At 34.0% G+C, this 20329-nt stretch overlaps 1 protein-coding gene across 1 annotated transcript in view; it reads left to right on the top strand.

Moving 5' to 3' along the window:
* The window catches only part of KLHL1 (kelch like family member 1), a 319714-nt gene that overhangs the window by 185336 nt on the left and 114049 nt on the right, over window positions 1-20329 (top strand). Inside the window, exon 5 of the mRNA XM_004604001.2 lies at window positions 2483-2695. Within this exon, the coding sequence (XP_004604058.1) occupies window positions 2483-2695 (213 nt within the window). The remainder of the gene's footprint in view (window positions 1-2482; window positions 2696-20329) is intronic.

The following is a 20329-nucleotide window of genomic DNA, read 5'->3' as shown; positions in this document are numbered from 1 at the left end:
TAGACAGCATTGAGTTTCATTGAGCTGAGTTTTTATGGAACCCCTTGCTATATACTGATGAATTCTATTGAATTCTGTGTGCAGTTTAATAGAGTCATAGATTTTTGAATAGCTAGAAAAATAGATGGGCAGAAAAACCATTAAAATTTCTTTCAAAAGCATATTTTTACTGTAGCTCTTTAGAGAAATTTTGCCGCACTAATTTTCAGAACATTGTTCACTTTGTTACTGTGTATCTATAACTTACATAACTTACATAACAGGCAAAGAAGCAGCACAGAAAAATGATCAATTTCTATGAAATCAGCTATGATGTGATGACAACTAATTGTACTTAAATGTCTCACATAATCGGAAAGAACATAAGTGATACTATTTTCTTATTTAAATTAAAGGTATCTCAAGCCATGGATTTAGTTCCAATGACATACCCTTAACATGGCTCAGTTTCTTCATAAAACAGATTTGAATCTGCCTTGACAGAATAATGGACACTTACTGAATGTTCTATTATTACTTTGCGTAGGCATAATTGCTTTTGGGCAGTTGGGATTTGTTCTGTCTCTCTCTGATTTTATCCCCCATATATGTCCTTTGCAAAGTGCTACAATAACAGTCAATTTTAAACTAGGAGCCAGACATATATAGAGTATAAAAGTTAAGATGTTAGCCTTTCATGCACTCAATCTTAGTTTAATCCCTCCTATCGCGTGATTCCCTGAAAAGTGCCAGAAAGAATACAGAGCTAGTAGTGGCTGCAAAGCTCCACTATGTGTGGCCCAATTTGCAGCCACCCCCTAAAAAAAAAAGGGGGGCTTTAATTATATTTTTCTTGGGAATGGGGAATGGATCAAAAGAAAATACCACAAAGTCAAATCTCTTTCCTCTTTAACCACGTATCAGAAACAGACATCTTTCTTCTTATTCTTATATTTCTTTAAATGTTTGAAAAATAGGAATATTGTGTAACTGTTTCCAAAATCACATTGCTTCCTGCAAAGATCATTGATATGTGTTTCCTTCAAATATGTATTGCTCAACTTCTCTATTTCCAGATCTAGTAATACAGATTAAGGTTTCAAGAGATAGTATAGTGGGCAAGGCATTTGCCTTGCACATGGGGGACCTGAGTTTGATCCACTGATTCTCACCAGGAGTGATTTGAGCTCAGAGCCAGGAATAAGCCCTGAGAACCAGCAAGTGAACCCAAAATAACAATGACTGCAGATACATGGTATTCTTCTCAAGGGATCTGAAGATTTTATAATATCCCTACATGGAATATAAATTAACCTAAAAGTTGGGTAACTTCTGTCTCAGAGCTACAAGCATTATATACTGTGCACATATTATAAAGAGGTAGTTTATTGCCAGTGGAATGTCTGGAAATTTCAGGAGCCTCCCATACACTACTGGAAGTGTTTAACTGAGTTTTGAAAGAGAATTATCAAAATTAGGAAAACACAATGGAATGTCTGGAAAGTTCAGGAGTTTCCAATACACTACTGGAAGTGTTTAACTGAGTTTTGATAGAGAAATACCAGAATTAGGAAAATACAATGGTTAAACGTAATTGTAAGCAATAGAGTGAGGGAAGGAAGATACATAGTGTATCATGGAAAATATGATAAAATAACTTTGGGGCAGAAGAATACAAATTAACAACAAAAAGAAATAAAAGGAAATGAAATAGTCAAATATCGACGAGATTAGGCCTTGAAAAGTCATCATGACTGAGCAAGAAATTTGGACTAGATAAGAGGAAACCAGAACAAAATGAAACAAATATTTTAGATCAATGTCATTTAAAACATCTATGTCTTAGAAATAATATTCTAGCATGATTATATAGGGTAAAATAGAGAAGTGAATAATAGAATCAGGCAGAGTAATTAGGAGTTTATGGCAGCAATCAGAAAGAGTATGAGTGGGATACTGAGGAAAGTAAGAAAATGGTATGAGGGGATGGAAGTATTAGAGATAATAGAAGAGTGAAAATATCCTATATTGTGGATTAAATGGCATTCCCCATAATTCTTTTTCCCCTTCTGAATAAACAACGATGCACCCGTTAGTGTTACTTCTCTCTGATTCCATTCTTACTTTCTTATTCACGTATAGATAGTCTCATTTAAGAATTTTTTTAATACTACTCTTTTTTCATATTCACCAAATCTTACACAGAAGACCACTTGAAACTCGAACAGTTAATCACTTAGTACATTCTGTCTGCATAACAAAGCTCAGCATTATAATCCCTCAGTTATTACAAGATCTGTGCTGTCTTGGATACATTTACACTTCAATTACAATTACAATACTTTCATCTTAACAGCTTCTAGTTTCTGAAGGATTAAGGCTCAAGGATTATGTTATAATGAGAACAAAGGTTATTGACGGCTTTTCTTATTTCTTTCTGAGATGCTTTGCCAGCTAAATAAAAGTAAATCGGAGTTTATGCCAAGATGTTTTCTCCCTGCAGGAAAACATAATGGAAGTTATAAGAAATCAAGAATTTTTACTGCTTCCTGCTGAGGAGCTCCATAAACTCCTGGCCAGCGATGATGTAAATGTTCCTGATGAAGAAACCATTTTCCATGCATTAATGATGTGGGTCAAGTATGATATGCAGAGGAGATGCAATGACTTAAGTATGCTTCTTGCCTTTATAAGACTTCCACTCCTTCCACCACAGGTAGGTGATATTATAAGTGCAATAGACTGAAATACTTTATAATAAAAGTGATATCATATAATGTTTTTTAATTATTTACACTTTTGTTTTCACCTTGTTTTTTATTTTTTTGGGGGGGCATGGGTGGTCTCACACCCAGCAGTGCTCAGGGCCTCTTCTTAAATCTGTGTTTTAGAGTAGCTCCTAGTGACCCTAGTAATCCTCAAGTGACCATATGTGGTGCCAGAGATTTGAACTTGAATTGAATGGCACCAGAATTCTTGAAATAATTTGTGTCTTAAATTATTTGCAAATGAAATGTCTTAATTCTTCCTATTTATCTGGCCTTTAAATACTCTTTTGACATAAAATTTGATACTGAGAAATGATGTGTTAAGAGTCATGTGTCTGAATTTGTTTTTATCCTTTTTAGACTTATTGTCACATGATTATGAACATGTCAATTTCTTTAATATTTATCTCCTTCATGAGATAAAATTATGACACCACAAAAGTTTTTATGAGGATCAAACTACCTAACACAGTGCCAAATCTCAATGTGATGCTTAAAATAGTTTTTGAAAGTGGCAGTTATTTATTTCCACTTTCCTATTTGAACATTGATCAATCCATCTACTTATAATTTATGTAATCTATCACTATAAATCATATATATGTACTTTGTGTTATAATATACTGTTCTATAATGAATATACACCATCCATGACCATCATCTGTGTATTATTTAAAATGCAGTTTATAGCATTTTATACCTTCCTAAAAGCATACGATATGATGCTGAGTTGTAGAGAGCAATTGCAATGATGGAATACTTGATAATTGACTAAGGAGAAAACAGGCACCAAGTTAACCAACTGCTTCATTTCATTGTCATTATGTGATATACAATTAATGTGTAAAAACACCAGGGGTTCTGCAGGATAGCTGAGTGAACGGGAACATTGTTCCCTTTAGCCCTGCACACCAAGTACAACTGTCTGCTTAAATGTGGGGGTCTTGAGTTAATTTGGTGCTCTAAAATAATAAATAGCAGAAAAAATCTTTATGCTTCTTTAATGGCAAAACAATATTATTATCTTTAAATAATAATGATATTTGGCACCAGAGAGATAGTAAAGTGGTAAGGCACTTACCTTGCATGTGGTCAAATCAGAATTGATCCCTGTCACCACATTGGTCTCCCGAGCAATGTCAGGAGTCACCCCATAGCACAAAGCCAAGAGTAAACCCTGAGCACAGCTGACTGTACCTTCCCTTCAGAATGTTAAACGTATTTATTTTTTTTTTCTTTTTCTTTTGACCACACCTGCCAGTGGTGATGCAGGTGGCTGAACTCCAGTCAGCCATGTACAAAGCAATCCTACTACCTGCTGTACTATCGCTTCTGTCCCAAAGCTAACAGTATTCAAAGGAAGGAGAAAACATTTGTTGAAATGATAAAAGGTTTTACTTTCAAAATAAAGGAATATTTAGACTAGCTTTAGAAAGGCGACTAGTGAAAAAAATGTGTGTTTACAAAATTATTCTTAGAGCTATGAATCAGAAAATTTGGATGAGTGATGCAATTTCTAAGAAAGTTATTGCTTATACTATTATTAAGAAAAATACAACAAAGTCTAAATCATGGAGATAGTAGAAAAGACAAAATACATTTAGTAATGCTTAAAATGTTTAAATTATTTTGAGAAAAATATTTTTTCTGGATAAAATTAAAGTATGCAAATTTTCTTATAGAGTCTATAAGTTTGTTTCTATTCAGCATATGTTTAGAACAGTATTTTAAACATAATTTAAATAAGTACAATAACAAAGAACTAGCTCAGAAAGAAAACATGCTAAAAGATTATTTATCAAATCTGCTTTGTGTTTTTTATTACTAGAACCATTGTGTCTATGTCTTAGCTATATTTCTTATTGAAAAAATATACATTCTGGGATACATGGACATGTAAAATGGACCATAGTCAATTTTTTTGCTCATTTTTCTATGCTTTCTTTCAAAATTAAACAGAATATTTTGTTCTGTGATAAGAAATATTCTTAAACACTCTACTTTTGGTTCTAACTTTTTCATTAGATGCATCTTTGTAGAAAATAAATTTATTTATTATATGTGAAATTTAAAAGTGCATATGAGAATCAAAGTTTTGATGTATACTTTTTCTTTCCTTCTTTTATTTTTTGGCTTGTTTTGCATCAGACCTGGTGATACCCAGGGCTTACTCCTGGCTCTGCACTCAGGAATTACTCCTGGCAGTGCTCTGGGTACCATATGGGGTGCCAGAAACTGGACCTGGGATAGCTGCATGCAAGGCAAACACCCAACCCCCTGAACCATCACTCTGACCCAGATGTACTCTTTCCTAATTATAGTTTTAAAAATTAAGTGAATTCAGTTCTACATAACCATCATTATAATGGTCTTGAGGTAAATTTAATTTTATCATGGTCAGAGATTATGTAGACGATTATAGATTCATAGATACACTTTGTGTTGTATCTTGAAACTATCATTGTCTTTCTTTTAAACTAAAAAGACATTTTAACTTTTTTTTAACAGCAATATACTGGTTTTTATAAGAAAGGTATTAAGTTGTTTGTATATGTGCTTTGGATTAATGCATTACTTCTGTTTTGTTTAGCAAAATATAAAGGAAACATTGTGCTATGTATAACAGTTTTTCTAGTATTCAAGAAAGGTCCAAAAGCTAAAGTTAAGGAAGTAGATATTTCTTCTGTAATAGCCTTGAACAGTGTTTTAATTTTTATTTATTTATTATTATTGATGATAATCATAGAGGGAAATAAATTTATATGTCTCTCTGAGAGCCTGGCAAGCTACTGAGAGTATCCCACCCACCCAGCAAAGCCTGGCAAGCTCCCCGTGGCATAATCAATATGCCAAAAACAGTATCAATAACAGAGTTCATTCCCCTGACCCTGAAAGAAGTGTCCAATCATTGGGAAAGATGAGTAAGGAGAAGCTGCTAAAAATCTCAGGGCTGGGATGAATGGAGATGTTACTGGCGCCTGCTCTAGTAAATTGATGAACAACGGGATGACAGTGATACAGTGAATATAGGAATAAATCATTTGTATATTGTTTATTTTTAAATTTATAAATTTATTTTAAAATTTCTTTATAATAGTAATAGGAATTAGAAGACCTATTTTTTCTTTTACTCCACTAGGAAAGTGACAATTGATTAGATGTATGACATAAGACAATATTATGTACAAAAATTGCAGTTATACCAAAATAAAAGGAAAAGAACATTCTATTCCATCAATAGTACTGAAGGGATTGTTTCCATTGAAACTTCATAAAAATGAGTAATAGAAAAAATCAAACACTAATACAGTACACTGACAGTTATTGCTATTTTGTTTTTAATTTTGTGTGTGTTTGTTTGCATTTTTTGCTTGCTATATGATCAATGATATACCAGATCACCATTAAAAGGTGATCTCTAAAAAACAGAACAATATTTATTTAAAAATAGGGAATGTTATTCTTCAGTAAACAAATCTTATTATAGTATCTATAAAGTAGAAATGGCTAAGGCTAGGTAAGGCACTTACCTTGTCCATGACTGATCCTCATTAATCAACCCACTATTGCTTATCTCCTTGCACCAAACACTGTTCTGAGCAACCCTGGAGTATGAGATAAACCCTGAACACCACTTGATGCAGCCCTAAAGCCAAAACCCAAAATAACAAGCAGAAAAGTCTAAACAGTGTTTCTAAAATTTACAGATTTATCTGAAATATAAGATACAAAGCTCTGGACAATACCAGGTCTGATCTTCTTCCCCAAATATTTTCCCCTAGCACTATCTAAATAACTTCCTACTATTTATTTCTTCCTATTTTTAAATTTTGTTCCTAAGAACTGCAATTATTTTTTTTTCTTTTTGGGTCACACCCAGTGATGCTCAGGGATTACTCCTGGCTTTGCACTCAGGAATTACTCCTGGTGGTGCTTGGGGGCCATATGGGATGCCGGGGATCGAACCCGTTTCAGCTGTGTGCAAGGCAAATGCTCTACCCGCTGTGCTATCGCTCCGGCCCCAAGAACTGCAATTATTTTTATTTTGTATGCAGACACATTTTACACAAGAACCACAACTCAAGCTGCAAAGTTACAGGCATTTCAAATAAAACTCAGAGATCCTTTTCTAACAAAACCCAGCTTTAATTTAATCATGCCCTGCATCTTTCTCTCTCTCTGTCTCTCTCTGTCTCTCTCTGTCTCTGTCTATCTGTCTGTCTGTCTGTCTGTCTGTCTCTCTCTCTCTTTCTCTCTCTCCTCCCCCCTACTCCATGGGCACATGAACCAGTACACACAGGTGTAGTAAATTAAGTTAGAAAATCACTGGTCCACTGTCTTGGACCTCAGTTACAGTTTTGGGACCAATATGCAGGAAAGGCACTAGATAGCAGGTGTAGTAAAAACGGTTGAAAAATGCCAGCCAATTCTTAGGATTAGATAGTGTGGCACACCAAGGAAAGAGGGTTACTTGCAATAATAAGTTTTTCAAGGGTAAGCAATAAAGGGGAATACATTGGGTATAGATAATTGAAGACATAAATAAAATCATAAAATCAACTAAAATTTGTCTGCTTTTCTTATTCTGGACATTGGCAATTTTAAACAATAATAACAATATTCCTACCTGCTAATTAGAGGACCTCCTGCAAATATTTTATTTTTTTATGTATTCCAGTACCTAGAAGTCATTTTCTCTTATCATAGTAAAAGCAACTCTCCTATTAGCCACATTTCACCTTAATGTGTCCTAGTCTTATCACTTTCGCATACCATTTTCTTGCTCACTTGAAGTTTTTTCTTTATCTTTTTCATTATAACTTTATATTTCATGATCCAGACAGATCTCCAAGTACTAAATTTCTTGGGATTTAGGGCTAAGTATTTGCTAAACTAATAAACAAAAAATTTACTCTAGGTTTTAGTAATCTTAACTGCCTTAATTTGCATAGACTAGTTTATAAAAGCTCTAAAAAATATTGTGTAGCATTCATAATACAATGAAAATATAAATCTATCAAACAATTCTTTTAACTTTAAATAGGATTTATGGAAATGTTAACTCATAGCTACTTTAGTATTTTTAAGTATTGAAATTCATTGAGTGTATATAAATAAAATTTGGAAATTAATATAGTATCCTTAGACTTAACAGTACTGTGAATCTTTGGGCACATACAGTAGCTATAGCCTTACTAAAGGGAATATACATTTTTCTGATCTTAGAATTAGTTTTCTTTTAAAACAAATGCTATTTTTGGTGTAGATTAAACACATATACCCCTGCATGCCCTTCCCCATTGCTATCTATTTACTTGATTTTGTGCCATATATAAAGAAGCAGTGTTGGGGCCACTCCAGTCTTGCTCAAGGAACCATCATGCATTCCAGCCGAGTTATCTCCCTAATTCTTTCATTGCTGTCCTTTCCCCAGGTAAAGAATTCTTAACTACTGTGCAGGAGACCTTAGGACACCCAACCCAACATCCCCCCCTGCACCCCCAACCCAGACCAAACAGTTTCTGAATGAAAGTCGGATATTTAAAGGACCCCAAATATTCTGGACTCTCCAGAATAATCAATTATTGGATCAAGCCCAGCAGTGCTAAAGGGTCTCAAGGGTGACATCCTGAAGGCTTTGGAGAGCTGAGATGCTCAGAGGACCATGTGAAACTCAGATTTGAACTGGGCAGGATGCATGTAAGGCACAACTTAAGCCCTATACTATCTGGCCCAACTTTGCTGTGTGTGTGTGTGTGTGTGTGTGTGTGTGAGTGTATGTCAGTGTGTGATGTGTATATGTTTATTTGTAGAGTGTCATTAGCAAATGGCTAATAAATGCTGTGGCAAAACAGTATACTTTAAAAAAAATCTCTGGGTCCAACTATCATTAGAACTTTAAAAGAAGTATATTGTTTTGCTATATAAAAGATATAAAAATATATCTTGTGCTATTTATAGTGATTTTAGAGTGCGACGTTTACTGAAGCCTTCCACATTTAAGATGACAGTTGTACTGGGTGGGCAAGGTTGAAGGGACCATTGACACAGCATTTACCATCCCTACCCTCATCCTAAAAATGATAACAGTATTAAATTTACTTTTCCTGTTTTTTTTTCTTATCCCCACACCTAGCAGTCCTCAGATCTTAACTCTGTATCTGCATTCGAGAATTACTTCTGGCTGTGCTCAGAGGATTGTATGGGGTTTAGGGGTTGAACACAGCTTGGCTTTGTCCAAGGCAAACATCCTACCTACTATCTCTCTTGGCTCCCAACATGGTGCTATTTAAAAAAAAAAATTTTTTTTTTTGCTTGTAGTCCTTTGAGGAACATCCAGGAAGTCTGCCCTGCAGACTAGCAAGATTCAGGGGCACTTGAAATTCAGAGATATTAATTAGGTAATCTTGTGCACACTTCCATATTTCTTTGGAATATAAGAGTCTTTTCAGGTTTGATCCCCAAATTTAGTGGATTTTCTAGGAGCTGAGTTAAATATACTGAAAGCAAACAAGAGTGGAAAGTTAAATTAATTAGGTGGTGATAGCAATAGTAGTTAGGAGGTGATAGTAATAGTAGTGATAAGAGATTTTGGCAGAGGTTTAGTCAGGGTAGGAGGCTGTGACAATAAAGGTTATGACAAGGGGCTTTACTCTCATAATTCATTTATGTTTACTTACATTTTAGTTTAGAAGGTTATACTGAAGATGAGAGAAAGAGTTAACTGGGGCATCAGGAAAGATTGAAAAATAAGTCAAAATAAGATGGACATAACTGATATAAGAGAGCAGCTACTACCTTAGAGGGTTGTGGCTCTCTGAATAAGAGTGCTCACGGAAATACTTGAAAGCACTTGGCCATTTCAAACCACGTCTGTACTTAGATCTAACCACCTTAAGTCACAACAGATAAATACTGGTGACAAAAAAGTCAGTGCAGTTATGTAAGCATGATAGGGGGTTTTCCTTTGTGGTGGGCTCTTGAGAATTGTAGGCAAGAACTATATGCATACACAACTCCGTAGAGATTATTATACAGATAAAAGTAAACGGGTTGGCGTCCCTCCCCAGATGTCCAGTCTCTTTTACCTGTGGATAATGACCCTGTCCTGTCCCACGATGCCCAGTCCAGTGAATGACTTCCGTGTCCTGCCCTGCACATCTACTTGCCTCCTCATGTACCGTGGCCAAGCATGGCCAAGTTCTGTTCTGTCTGACCCCTCTCTTATATGCCATGCCAGCTTTCCCCAGGCTCCTGCAAAGGTCTTGTAATCTATCCCTTCCCATTTTTACCTGTGTTTGGGCCAGGGACACAGCCCTACCTGTGAGAGCAGTAAATTTAGAGAAGGATGCTAAGGAGAAGGGGGAAGAAAGAGAGAGAGAGAAATGGAAAGAGAGAGAGAGAGAAATAGGACAGCGATAGAGACAGAGTCAGAGAGACCAACATAGACAGTCAGACAGACAGAAAGAGGTTTCCTTTCAGATGCTGCCCAATCTCACTCCCAGCTGTCCCATTATCTATTAGCTACCTGAAACCCTGAGATTTAAAGTGACCTGGTACTCCACATCTCAGCTCCTGCTCTATCAGTTACACAGTGGCAAAACTTTTCTGCTACAACTTATTTAAAATGTCTCTTTTAGTGATCTCCCCAAAGTCATACTGCTACAAAATTCACCCTAATCTCTGGAATACTACTAGATTCTGCTGGCATGCATTCACTACAGTAAAATGACTCGGAGAAACTGCATTCACTGAGAACCCTAGTGATTCCACACACTATCCAGGGTGCATATTGTGCCCATGAACTACTACTGATAAATCTTATTGAAATACAGCTGGAAAAGCTTGGATTGAAAGGGTCCAGGTGCATTTTCACTAAACCATCAAAAGGAAGATTTTGGAAGAGGTTATAAATAAAACCAATACTGGGGGTGGGGGAGGGTAGAGTCAGAAATGAATACAGGTATTGAGTAAACTGTTTCCTTATTAGGCCAATTCAGATCAGCTTTGAATTCTTTATTTTTTTAAATAATTGGCAAGATAAATGTGTTCATGATTACACAACCTTTTTACTAAAATGTGTAGCTATGTCTTTGTCATAGATTTGGATTTTAGCAAAGATCTTCAAAACAAGACCTTTGATGTTTTGTAGTTTGAAATGCAGACTCTGAGAATCAAAGCAGGCCACCTTAAAAAGTATTACACCTTAAGGAATATTCCCATTTAATCACAAGTGACACATGTGAAAAGGAATTTAAGAACTATAACTTTTAAATAATTTTCTCAAGCTTTCAATCACCAAATTTGCTTGTTTATTTACTTGTTTTATTTTTGGATGGGTGGATTTGGGCTTAACAATTAGTACTAGGGATTTCCTGAAGGTTTTTGGGAGACTATGGGATGCCAGGATCTGACATATGACTGATGCATACAGAGTAAATACCCTGCCTGCTATATTATCTCTGCGGTCCCCAAAGTTATATTTTCACTCCTAAGTTTTGCTTTTAACACACAATGAAGTATAAACTTTCAGTATGACAACCAAAGAAGAAATAACTACAAATATTGAGTAACTCGTTTTTTCAAAGTATGTCAAGTGAATATCAAGATAAGTTAAACAACAAGGATCATTTGTATTCAAGTTCAGAGGATAATGTTTTACCCTAAAAATTAACTATTATTTAGTTAAGTAATATTTTGTCACTGTCATCCCATTGCTCATTGATTTGCTCAAGCGGATACCAGTAACATCTCCATTGTGAGACTTGTTATTGTTTTTGACATATCGAATACGTCACGGGTAGCTTGCCAGGTTCTGCTGTGCGGGTGGGATACTCCTGGTAGCTTGCTGGTCTCTCCAAGAGGGGCAGAGGAATCAAACCTGGGTCACCCTCATGCAAGGCAAATGCCCTACCTGCTGTGCTATTGTTCCAGCCCCTAAGTAATATTACTTATGCATAATTGTCTTACTTAAAATTTAATCATATAATCAGTTACTATATGCATTATAAGCACCATCTGATATATATTTCCAAAATTAATTTTTTTCACTCAAGTACATTCTTGATGTGTATTTGTTGCAAAAATATTGAAAAACTCTTACATTTAATGTATTCATTAATTGGTTAATTTAAAAGGGCATTCCAAGTGGTACTCAGGGCATCCTAGAAGTTACCCCAAGTGGTTCTTGAACAACCAGGTGAGGAGATTTGTGTAAGGACTTAGGAAACCATTCTCCCTGGACATTGCAATTCTGGAGTTTATCCAGGTCACCAAGTTGATGGTGCTGAAAGCTCCAGTACCATTACCAGAGCAGCTCAGGGAGCTGTAATGTGCCATTGATCAAAGGAATAATGGGCTGGATGTAAGATATCCATAGAACCATATGCATTAACATTTCCAGAAGTCAGATCAATTTTATAATTTTTTGACAGCAAAAATATTCCAGAAAAATGTTAAATTATATTTTTCCATATTCTCTCAAATGCCTTATAGACATGTTTGCAGATATCTTATGAGCATTAAAGAAGAGGAAACTGAGTTGACACAAAATAATCAATGCTTGGGACTGGAGCAATAGCACAGTGGGTAGAGCTTTTGCCTTGCACACGGCTGACTCTGGTTCAATTCCCAGCATCCCATATGGTCCCCTGAGCACCGCTAAGAGTGATTCCTGAGTGCAGAGCCAGGAGTAACCCCTGTGTATCGCCAGGTTTGACCCCAAAAGCAAGAAAAAATAAAAGATAAAAAATAATTGATACTTTTTTCCAAATTCAGCTTTTAACTTTATTAATGCATTTTGTTCACTTTAATTATGCTGATCAATTTAATTAATTGGAAATATTAGTTTTTACACACATAATTAATATTAATTTATTTAAAATTTCATAGTCCTTAAAATCAAATGTAACTATTTTTAGAAAAAAAACTTTTAGAGTGATATCCTAATTCAGGCTGGCCACATATCAACTGTTTAACAGCTATGTGTGTCTGTCTACATGTCTCTGTCTAATGACTTCTATAGGAAAATGGGGATCTAAAGAAACATTACTTATGTAGAAACTACTGAATCAAATGGTTTCATGCCCAAATAATTATTTTATTTTTTATCATGTTTGGAATTTTCAACTGAAGTAACATTGCAATTTTTTTATTATTTTTTATTTTTTTGTTTTTTAAATTTTTTTAACAATGTTTTCCCACATATTTTATTTGAACACACAACACCCACCAGTATACCTCCCAGCCCTCCCAAGTTTCCTAATAACCCTTCCTCTCTTTTTTTCTTTTTAAAATTATTTTAAATTTTAAAAATTTTTCTAATTAAGTTACCGTGAGAACAGTTACATGGCTTTTAGGATCGTGTCTCAGGCATACTATGCTCAAACACCCATCCCTTCAGCAGTGCACATGTTGTAACATTGCATTTTAGCATTAGAGTTCATTTGTTCTATTTTTTTAACTTGTCTAACATTAGGTTTTAGATATGCATCATAGGAAATCATCATAATCCTTTAGTATATTCAATTAACAAAAAAACTCAGTTTTATCCTTTATAATATATTTATTTCCTTGTCTTAATTGAACTATTTGTTTTTTTGGTATTAAAGTTCTAAAACTTATTTTGTGCTATATACTTTATCATTTTTATCATATTGGTAGATATAAGTAAAATACAATGATGTCTCTCTTAGTATCACTATTTTTACTTAGCAGAATATGCTAGCTATGGCTCTATCCATATTGTTGCAAATGGAAGGATTATTATCATTTGCAAAGATAAACTCTATTTCCATTTGTGTATGTATTTTTGGCTTTTTAAATAAGTAGTTGCAGTTCTTAATTATTCTAAAGGAACTAAGATTCATGCTGTTATCTGCGTGTTTTTGCTTATGGGCTATGTCCAACGGTGTTAGGGACTTTAGCTCTGTGTCAAGGTTTGCTCTGAATAGTGTTTTGGGAACTAAATGTGGTGTTATATATTAAACTATGGAATTGTGGAGCTGCACAAGGCAAGCTCTTTAGCCTCTGATCTTTTTGTTTGTTTGTTTGTTTGTTTGTTTGTTTGTTTTTCAAGCCATACCTAGCTATACTCAGGTATTAATCCTGGCTGTGTGCTCAAAGATCACTCCTAGTAGGGTCTGGGGTATGTTAGTTATGGTGTGCTGGGGATTAAGCCCCAGTAGGGTTGAGTGAAAAGGCACATTTCTACTTGTTTTGTACTTTCACTCCCACCCTGGTCATAAATTTCTGTGTTCTGCCTCTTGTCCTAGGTGTTCTTCGGGGGGAGGAGATCACCACTGTGTTCTGGGCCTTACCCAGCCGTGGGTGCTCAAGGCTCTTAATACTTGGGGAAATTAAATACATAGAGAAAATAAACATGAACAATATGAGCTTTAAATTTCAGATATTGTACATGTCACCATTAAAATTGAAAATACTGATGCTAAAATTATAAGTAACTAAAACTACAGCAAAAGGACAGTGTGGTTTGTACTGTTAAATGTTCTCATCATTTGGACCCTACATTTGAATTCTGAAATAGTGTTTAATGATTTGCTTTTGTTTCATATTTTCTAACACATTTTCCTTAGACAAATTGAATTTTAAGATATTTGTCACAAGTGTTTATTTAAAAATTAGTTTGCAAATCCCTGACCCAACCTTGTAACATTTTCTTTTTAATATATTACAATGTGGATTGGTACTATAAAGTTCTCTAAAAATCTTAATATATTTGTTTATCGACTTCTTGGAAGTCCAGGATTTTCTGAAAAACACTTATTTTAAAAGTAATGACTGTTAAATTTACAGAAACTATGATCTACAGAAACAATAGGAAAGCACTGTTGTAAGTGGCTATATAAGTTTGAAATTCTGAATGATAAAACTGAATAAGCAATGTATTTTAATTTAACATCAATTATATTAAATTAGGTCTAGGCTAGGTATTTTCTGTATAAGAAACTGTAATTTATTCATTCTTATGGTTCTGGCTATCTCAAAGGAGCCAGTAATTTGACTTTGTTGAACTGGAAAAGCAGCATATTCAGTGAATTCAACAAGCTGATCTATAAGGACTTGGAAATAGAGCCATAAATAATAATGAGTATGTTATTCTGGATTCAGTCAACTGTGGGAGTTTTCCAAACCATTAAGCAACTTCCCAATTTGCTACAATTGAATATTAGTGCTACACTCTTTTCAAAAGGAAACCAAGAGTAAGATATGGATAATATATGGTAAGAATTTGGGGAAATGATGAATATTTAATCACAGTTTTGAACACCTGCAATCCAGTTTTACTGAGCAGTCAGTATATAACATTCATTTGTTATGAAAATAAAGACAATAACTTACCATGATGATTAGACTTTACCTCGTGAAAATATACATTCATGCTGCTGTTCATGTCTCTCTATATGCTGAATATATGAATATCTTTTTATGTTAGATATTTAAACAATTGGGAAAATAAATATGATATGCCTGAAGTGTAATAAAGATCTATTTAATCTAGATTTTCATTTCTTTTGACTGATCATTCTTTCAAAGGAAGTAGAATGACATTTTGTCCTAATTCCATATTTAAAAATGAAGACTAGAGTTTTATTATACTATAGTTTTTCTCAAAATTATTTTATTGTAATATTTGCCAAAATGTATTTTAGTAACTATTTATTAAAATATTCTATCTATGGCCTTTCTGTGTATATAGTATTTTCTGTAGATTGGGTCCTATTATTTTTTGCAACGAATTGCCTAATCCCATCTCTATCCATTTTATTCAATGATTCAAGTGTGAAATTTTAAAACAATACTTAGTTATAATATTGAATTACTTTTAAATGCATACCTCAAATGTAAAAGCAAATGACAATATACTGACAATTACATACATTGTATTTTGTTACAAACTTCATATAGTTTTTAACTTATAGAAACAAACACATTATGTGAAAAAAATGCCTTGTGAGTTAGTACATGATATGTCTTTTACACTTATTTTCATACTTTGAATCATATATGTACCTGTTTGAGTATTGGTTTATCATCTAAGTTTAAGCTAAGAATTGGCTTCATTGACTACCATGGTCTCTTTTCAGGTGTGTATTATTCCCCATTGTTCACACAAATAGCCTATTTTATCTCCACCCCTACCACTAGCAATTATTCTTAGTCTCAGCGTTAATATGTTCCTTGAAATATCATTTATAATATCTACAACACATTGGACATCTCATAACATTATCTTTAAATGTTAAAGATTTTTTTCGTAAAGTTTTTTACATAGCTTCTTACTCATGTAGTTTTGAGATTTTAAAGCATCATTTTCAACCTTATTTTTTTCTTCTACATACAGCTTTTCATATAAAAAAGGAAATATATTTGAAAATTTAATTTGTTTTCATGTATCTTTATGATTAAATCATGAGAAAAATATGAAATTTAAATGAAATATGCTCACTTTATGATGATGAATATGAAAAGCAATGGACATTTTTTTACATTTTGAACTTATGTCACTGGGGTACATTTTCCAAGAATTTTTGTTTATTGGGTCAACCCCAATGGTGCTCGAAGATTACTTTTCATTCTGTGGTCTGGAATCATACCTGTTGGACTCAAGGAACCATATTGCATGCTGGGGATCAAGTCTGGGCCAGTAATTTGTAAGACAAGTGCCCTGTCCTCTGTATTACTTTCCTGATTCCTGTTTTTTTTTTGGAATTTAAAAGTTATATATTACATGTTTCTCTTTCAGAATTAATGTTTTAAAACATTTTAAATGTCTCAATCTTTTAGACCAAAAATGTTACTTGGTAAAAATTAGGGCTGGAGTGATATAGTACATTAGGTAGGGCATTTATTTGCCTTACACACCGCTGATCCCAATTTAGATCCCTGGCACTCCAAGTTGACTCTTGAACCTGCAGAGTGACCCCTGAGAGCAGAGCCAGGAGTTAGCCTTGAGCATAGCCGATTGTGGGTCCCAAATAAAACAAAACTAATCTAAACTGAAAAATAGTCACTGCTATTACCATATAAAATAAATGATTTTTAATTATTTATAATTATTAATTTTTAATTATTTATCATCTTGTTTTTATATTTTAGGACAGAATACAATGTTTTATTTGTCAAATGTGAAATCATTAGGCTCTTTGTAACATGCTGCACAGGAAAACAATAGAAAAATGAAATCTTTGTAATCTAAAAAGTTATATCAATGACAATCATAAATATTAGAAAAGTTGTTAAAATATTTAAAAATCAATTTGAAATAATCATGAAACAAAAATATTAGAAGTTAAATTAAATTGGGAAAAAATATGGACATTAAAATTAAAAGCAATTCTCTTCATCTGCCCCACATAATGATTTCACTTATTTATAGGGCAAAGTCCATATAAGCAAGTATAAAGTAGAGAATGCTTTCAAACTTGTATTACTTGGACATTTCTGAAATAATATTGAGTTGCTATTAAGAAATTAAGAAATTTCATTCTTTCATCAAATTAATAAAATCTTCGATGTACTTAGTTTATGATCAGAGTACTTGGTGTGTGCAACATCAGTAAAAGGAGACAGAGTTCTACAAAGGGAGAGATATTTACATATTTATTTCTTCTGAAATCTCTTAAAAATATTTTTAATTTAGTCAATGTTAGATTACAAATTTTTTATGACTGGTTTTTAAACATACGTTGTTTTAACCCGTTTCCCTTCATCAGTGCTGTAACATCCTTCCACCAATTTCTTCACTCATTGCCTCCCTATGTTTGTCTTAGGAGGGATGTACGCTCACATGCATGAACACAATATACACACACAAACACACCAAATCTATCTATCTACCTATCTATCTATCTATCTATCTATCTATCTATCTATCTATCTATCTATCTATCTACCTATCTATCTGGGCTGGAGCAATAGCACAGCTATAGGGTGTTTTCCGTGTTCGATTCCTCTGCCCCTCTTGGAGAGCCCGGCAAGCTATAGATAGTATGGCACCCGCATGGCAGAACCTGGCAAGCTCCCTGTGGCGTATTCAATATGCCAAAAACAGTAACAACTAAGTATCAAAATGAGAGACATTACTGGTGCCTGCTCAAAGAAATAGATGAGCAATAGGATGACAGTGATCTCTCTATATAACTTTATATATAAACATATATATATATCTTTATATATACACATATATGTGTGTATACATATGTATAAATGTTTTTGCACTGTGGTTTGCAGTGCTATTGCCAATAGTGTCTTATACATAACACTTTACCACCTTTCAGCACCACCTCCTCCTCCTGGTTGAATGCTTCCCTCCACCATAAGTTGCTCCTTTTCTATCACCCAGTTCCCTCAGGTCACAAGTTTTCTACTGAATACTATTCTAATGCTCATTGTTTCCATTGTGTTAGACATTCATTATTCCAAAACTATGTCCATATATACCTATCATATGAAAGAGATAATTCTGTATGTTTTGCTCCCTCTGATTAACTTCACTCTGGTTGATAAATATTATCTAGGTCCCTCGATGAAGCAGCAAATTGCATGACTCTCTTTTCTATAGCTAAATAATATTGCGTTGTTTATATGTACCATAGCACAGCAGCAGGGAGTTTGCCTTTGCCAACCTGGGTTCGATTCCTCTGCCACTCTCGTAGATCCTGGCAGGATATCGAAAGTATCTTGCCCCCACGGCAAAGCCTGGCAAGCTACCCGTGGCATATTCGATATGCCAAAAACAGTAGCAAGAAATGGAGACCTTACTGGTGCCTGCTTGAGCAAATCGATGAGCAACTGGATGATAGTGACAGTGACAGTGAATTTCACTGCACATCTACTCCATAGTTTCTTTATCCAGTCGTGTGTTCTTGAGCACTTGGGTTTTTTCCAGATTGCTGCTACTGTGGATCATGTTGTAAGGAACATTGTGGTGCAAATAATCTCTTCCCCAATTTGTGTTTGGGTCTTGGGGTACATTCTGAGATATGGTCACTGGGTCAGACTGAAACATAGTTCTTAGACTTTTAGTGGGAATGTCCATATTATTTTCCAGAAAGACTGAGACAGTCTTGTTTTCCAGAAAGGCTGGACCCATGCCAGCATGGGTTGTTCCTGTTCTTTTTGATGTGTGCCAGTCTCTGTGTCATAAGATGAGATCTCTTTGATGTTTAGTTTTGCACCTCCATTATGTTTAGTGATGCAGGGAAATTTTCACAAGACTTTGGGCCACTTGTATTTATCATTTAATAAAGTTTCTGTTTACCTTTTCTCATTTTTTGATGGGATTGGATGTTTTGTTTTGTTCTCTTTTCTTGTAAAATTCTATGAGTACCTTATATTTCTGTGATTAACCCCTTATCAGATTTGTGTTGGGTAGTTTCTATTACTCCATGAAAAGTCTTTGTTTCAAAAATTTACTTTGAGGTGCAGAAGCTTCTTAATATAGTCCCACTTGTTTATCTTTACTTCTATTTCCTGGGTCAGTGATGTTCCATCCTTAAAATGTCTCTAGTTTCAATGCCATGGAGACTTTTGCCTATATTTGTCTTTATATTTGTACATTACAGATTCCGGTCTGATACTGAGGTCTTAATTAAATTGCCATTTGTGCATGATATTAGAAAGAGGTCTGAGTCCTTTATTTATGTATTTATTTATGCATGTAGCTCATCATTTATCTCAACACGTGTTGAGGATGATTTCCTTGCTTTACTTCATATTTTTTTGCTCCTTAATTAAATATTAATGGGTCATTTACCTGAGGGTCTTGTTTAGGATATTAAACTCTATTCCACTGATATGAATTATCTGAAGGTTTGTTTTTATATTGGTAACATGCTGTTTTAATTAATTCCACTTTGTAGTAAGTCAAATCTGCAGTTGGGGGAATTTTTATATCCCTTTTCTCATAGATTGTTGTATGGCTTCTTCAACATTTGTAAACATAGGAAAATATAAAAGCTAAGTGTTTAGACAGCACCATTAAACATTTCTCTTCCCAGTCATCATCACCATGGTTGTTCTAATCAAAACAATTCATATGGAATCTAGGTGTTGTAATTTCAGAAGGTTCAGTATCAAAAGAAATTGAATAGGGATGATATGAATACAAAATTGATAATAGGAAAATAAATTTAATAGCAATGAAAGGATTTATTATACACTGACATATTAGTTAGATGCACTATAATTGTACAGTGGTAGTGTTTGTCTTAAAATTGCAGGTGTAGATATATTTTGGGTATAGATAGTGATATTCAAATTAAAATTTTCTGTTTTGAAAAGAAAAACTACTGAAATTTGTTTTGTGTTTAAGGGTATCAGAGGCCTCTTAATACAGTGCATTATTTCTGGTAACTGTAGAAATAATAAATATATGTTGCTGCACATGTATTATTCACATATATTATGTATTTATACTATATGTTGCATGTCATAACTACATTATAATATAAATTACATTAAAGCTTATTTAAGATAAGAACTGATATGTAATTGAATATACCTAACTGTCATCTAATCATAGGGTTGACATATTATGATTATTTTAAAGTCTGTATATT

The sequence above is a fragment of the Sorex araneus genome, chromosome 1, assembly GCF_027595985.1.
Source record: "Sorex araneus isolate mSorAra2 chromosome 1, mSorAra2.pri, whole genome shotgun sequence".
In the NCBI taxonomy this organism is placed as follows: domain Eukaryota; kingdom Metazoa; phylum Chordata; class Mammalia; order Eulipotyphla; family Soricidae; genus Sorex; species Sorex araneus.
This window is presented reverse-complemented; position numbering and strand designations above follow the sequence as displayed.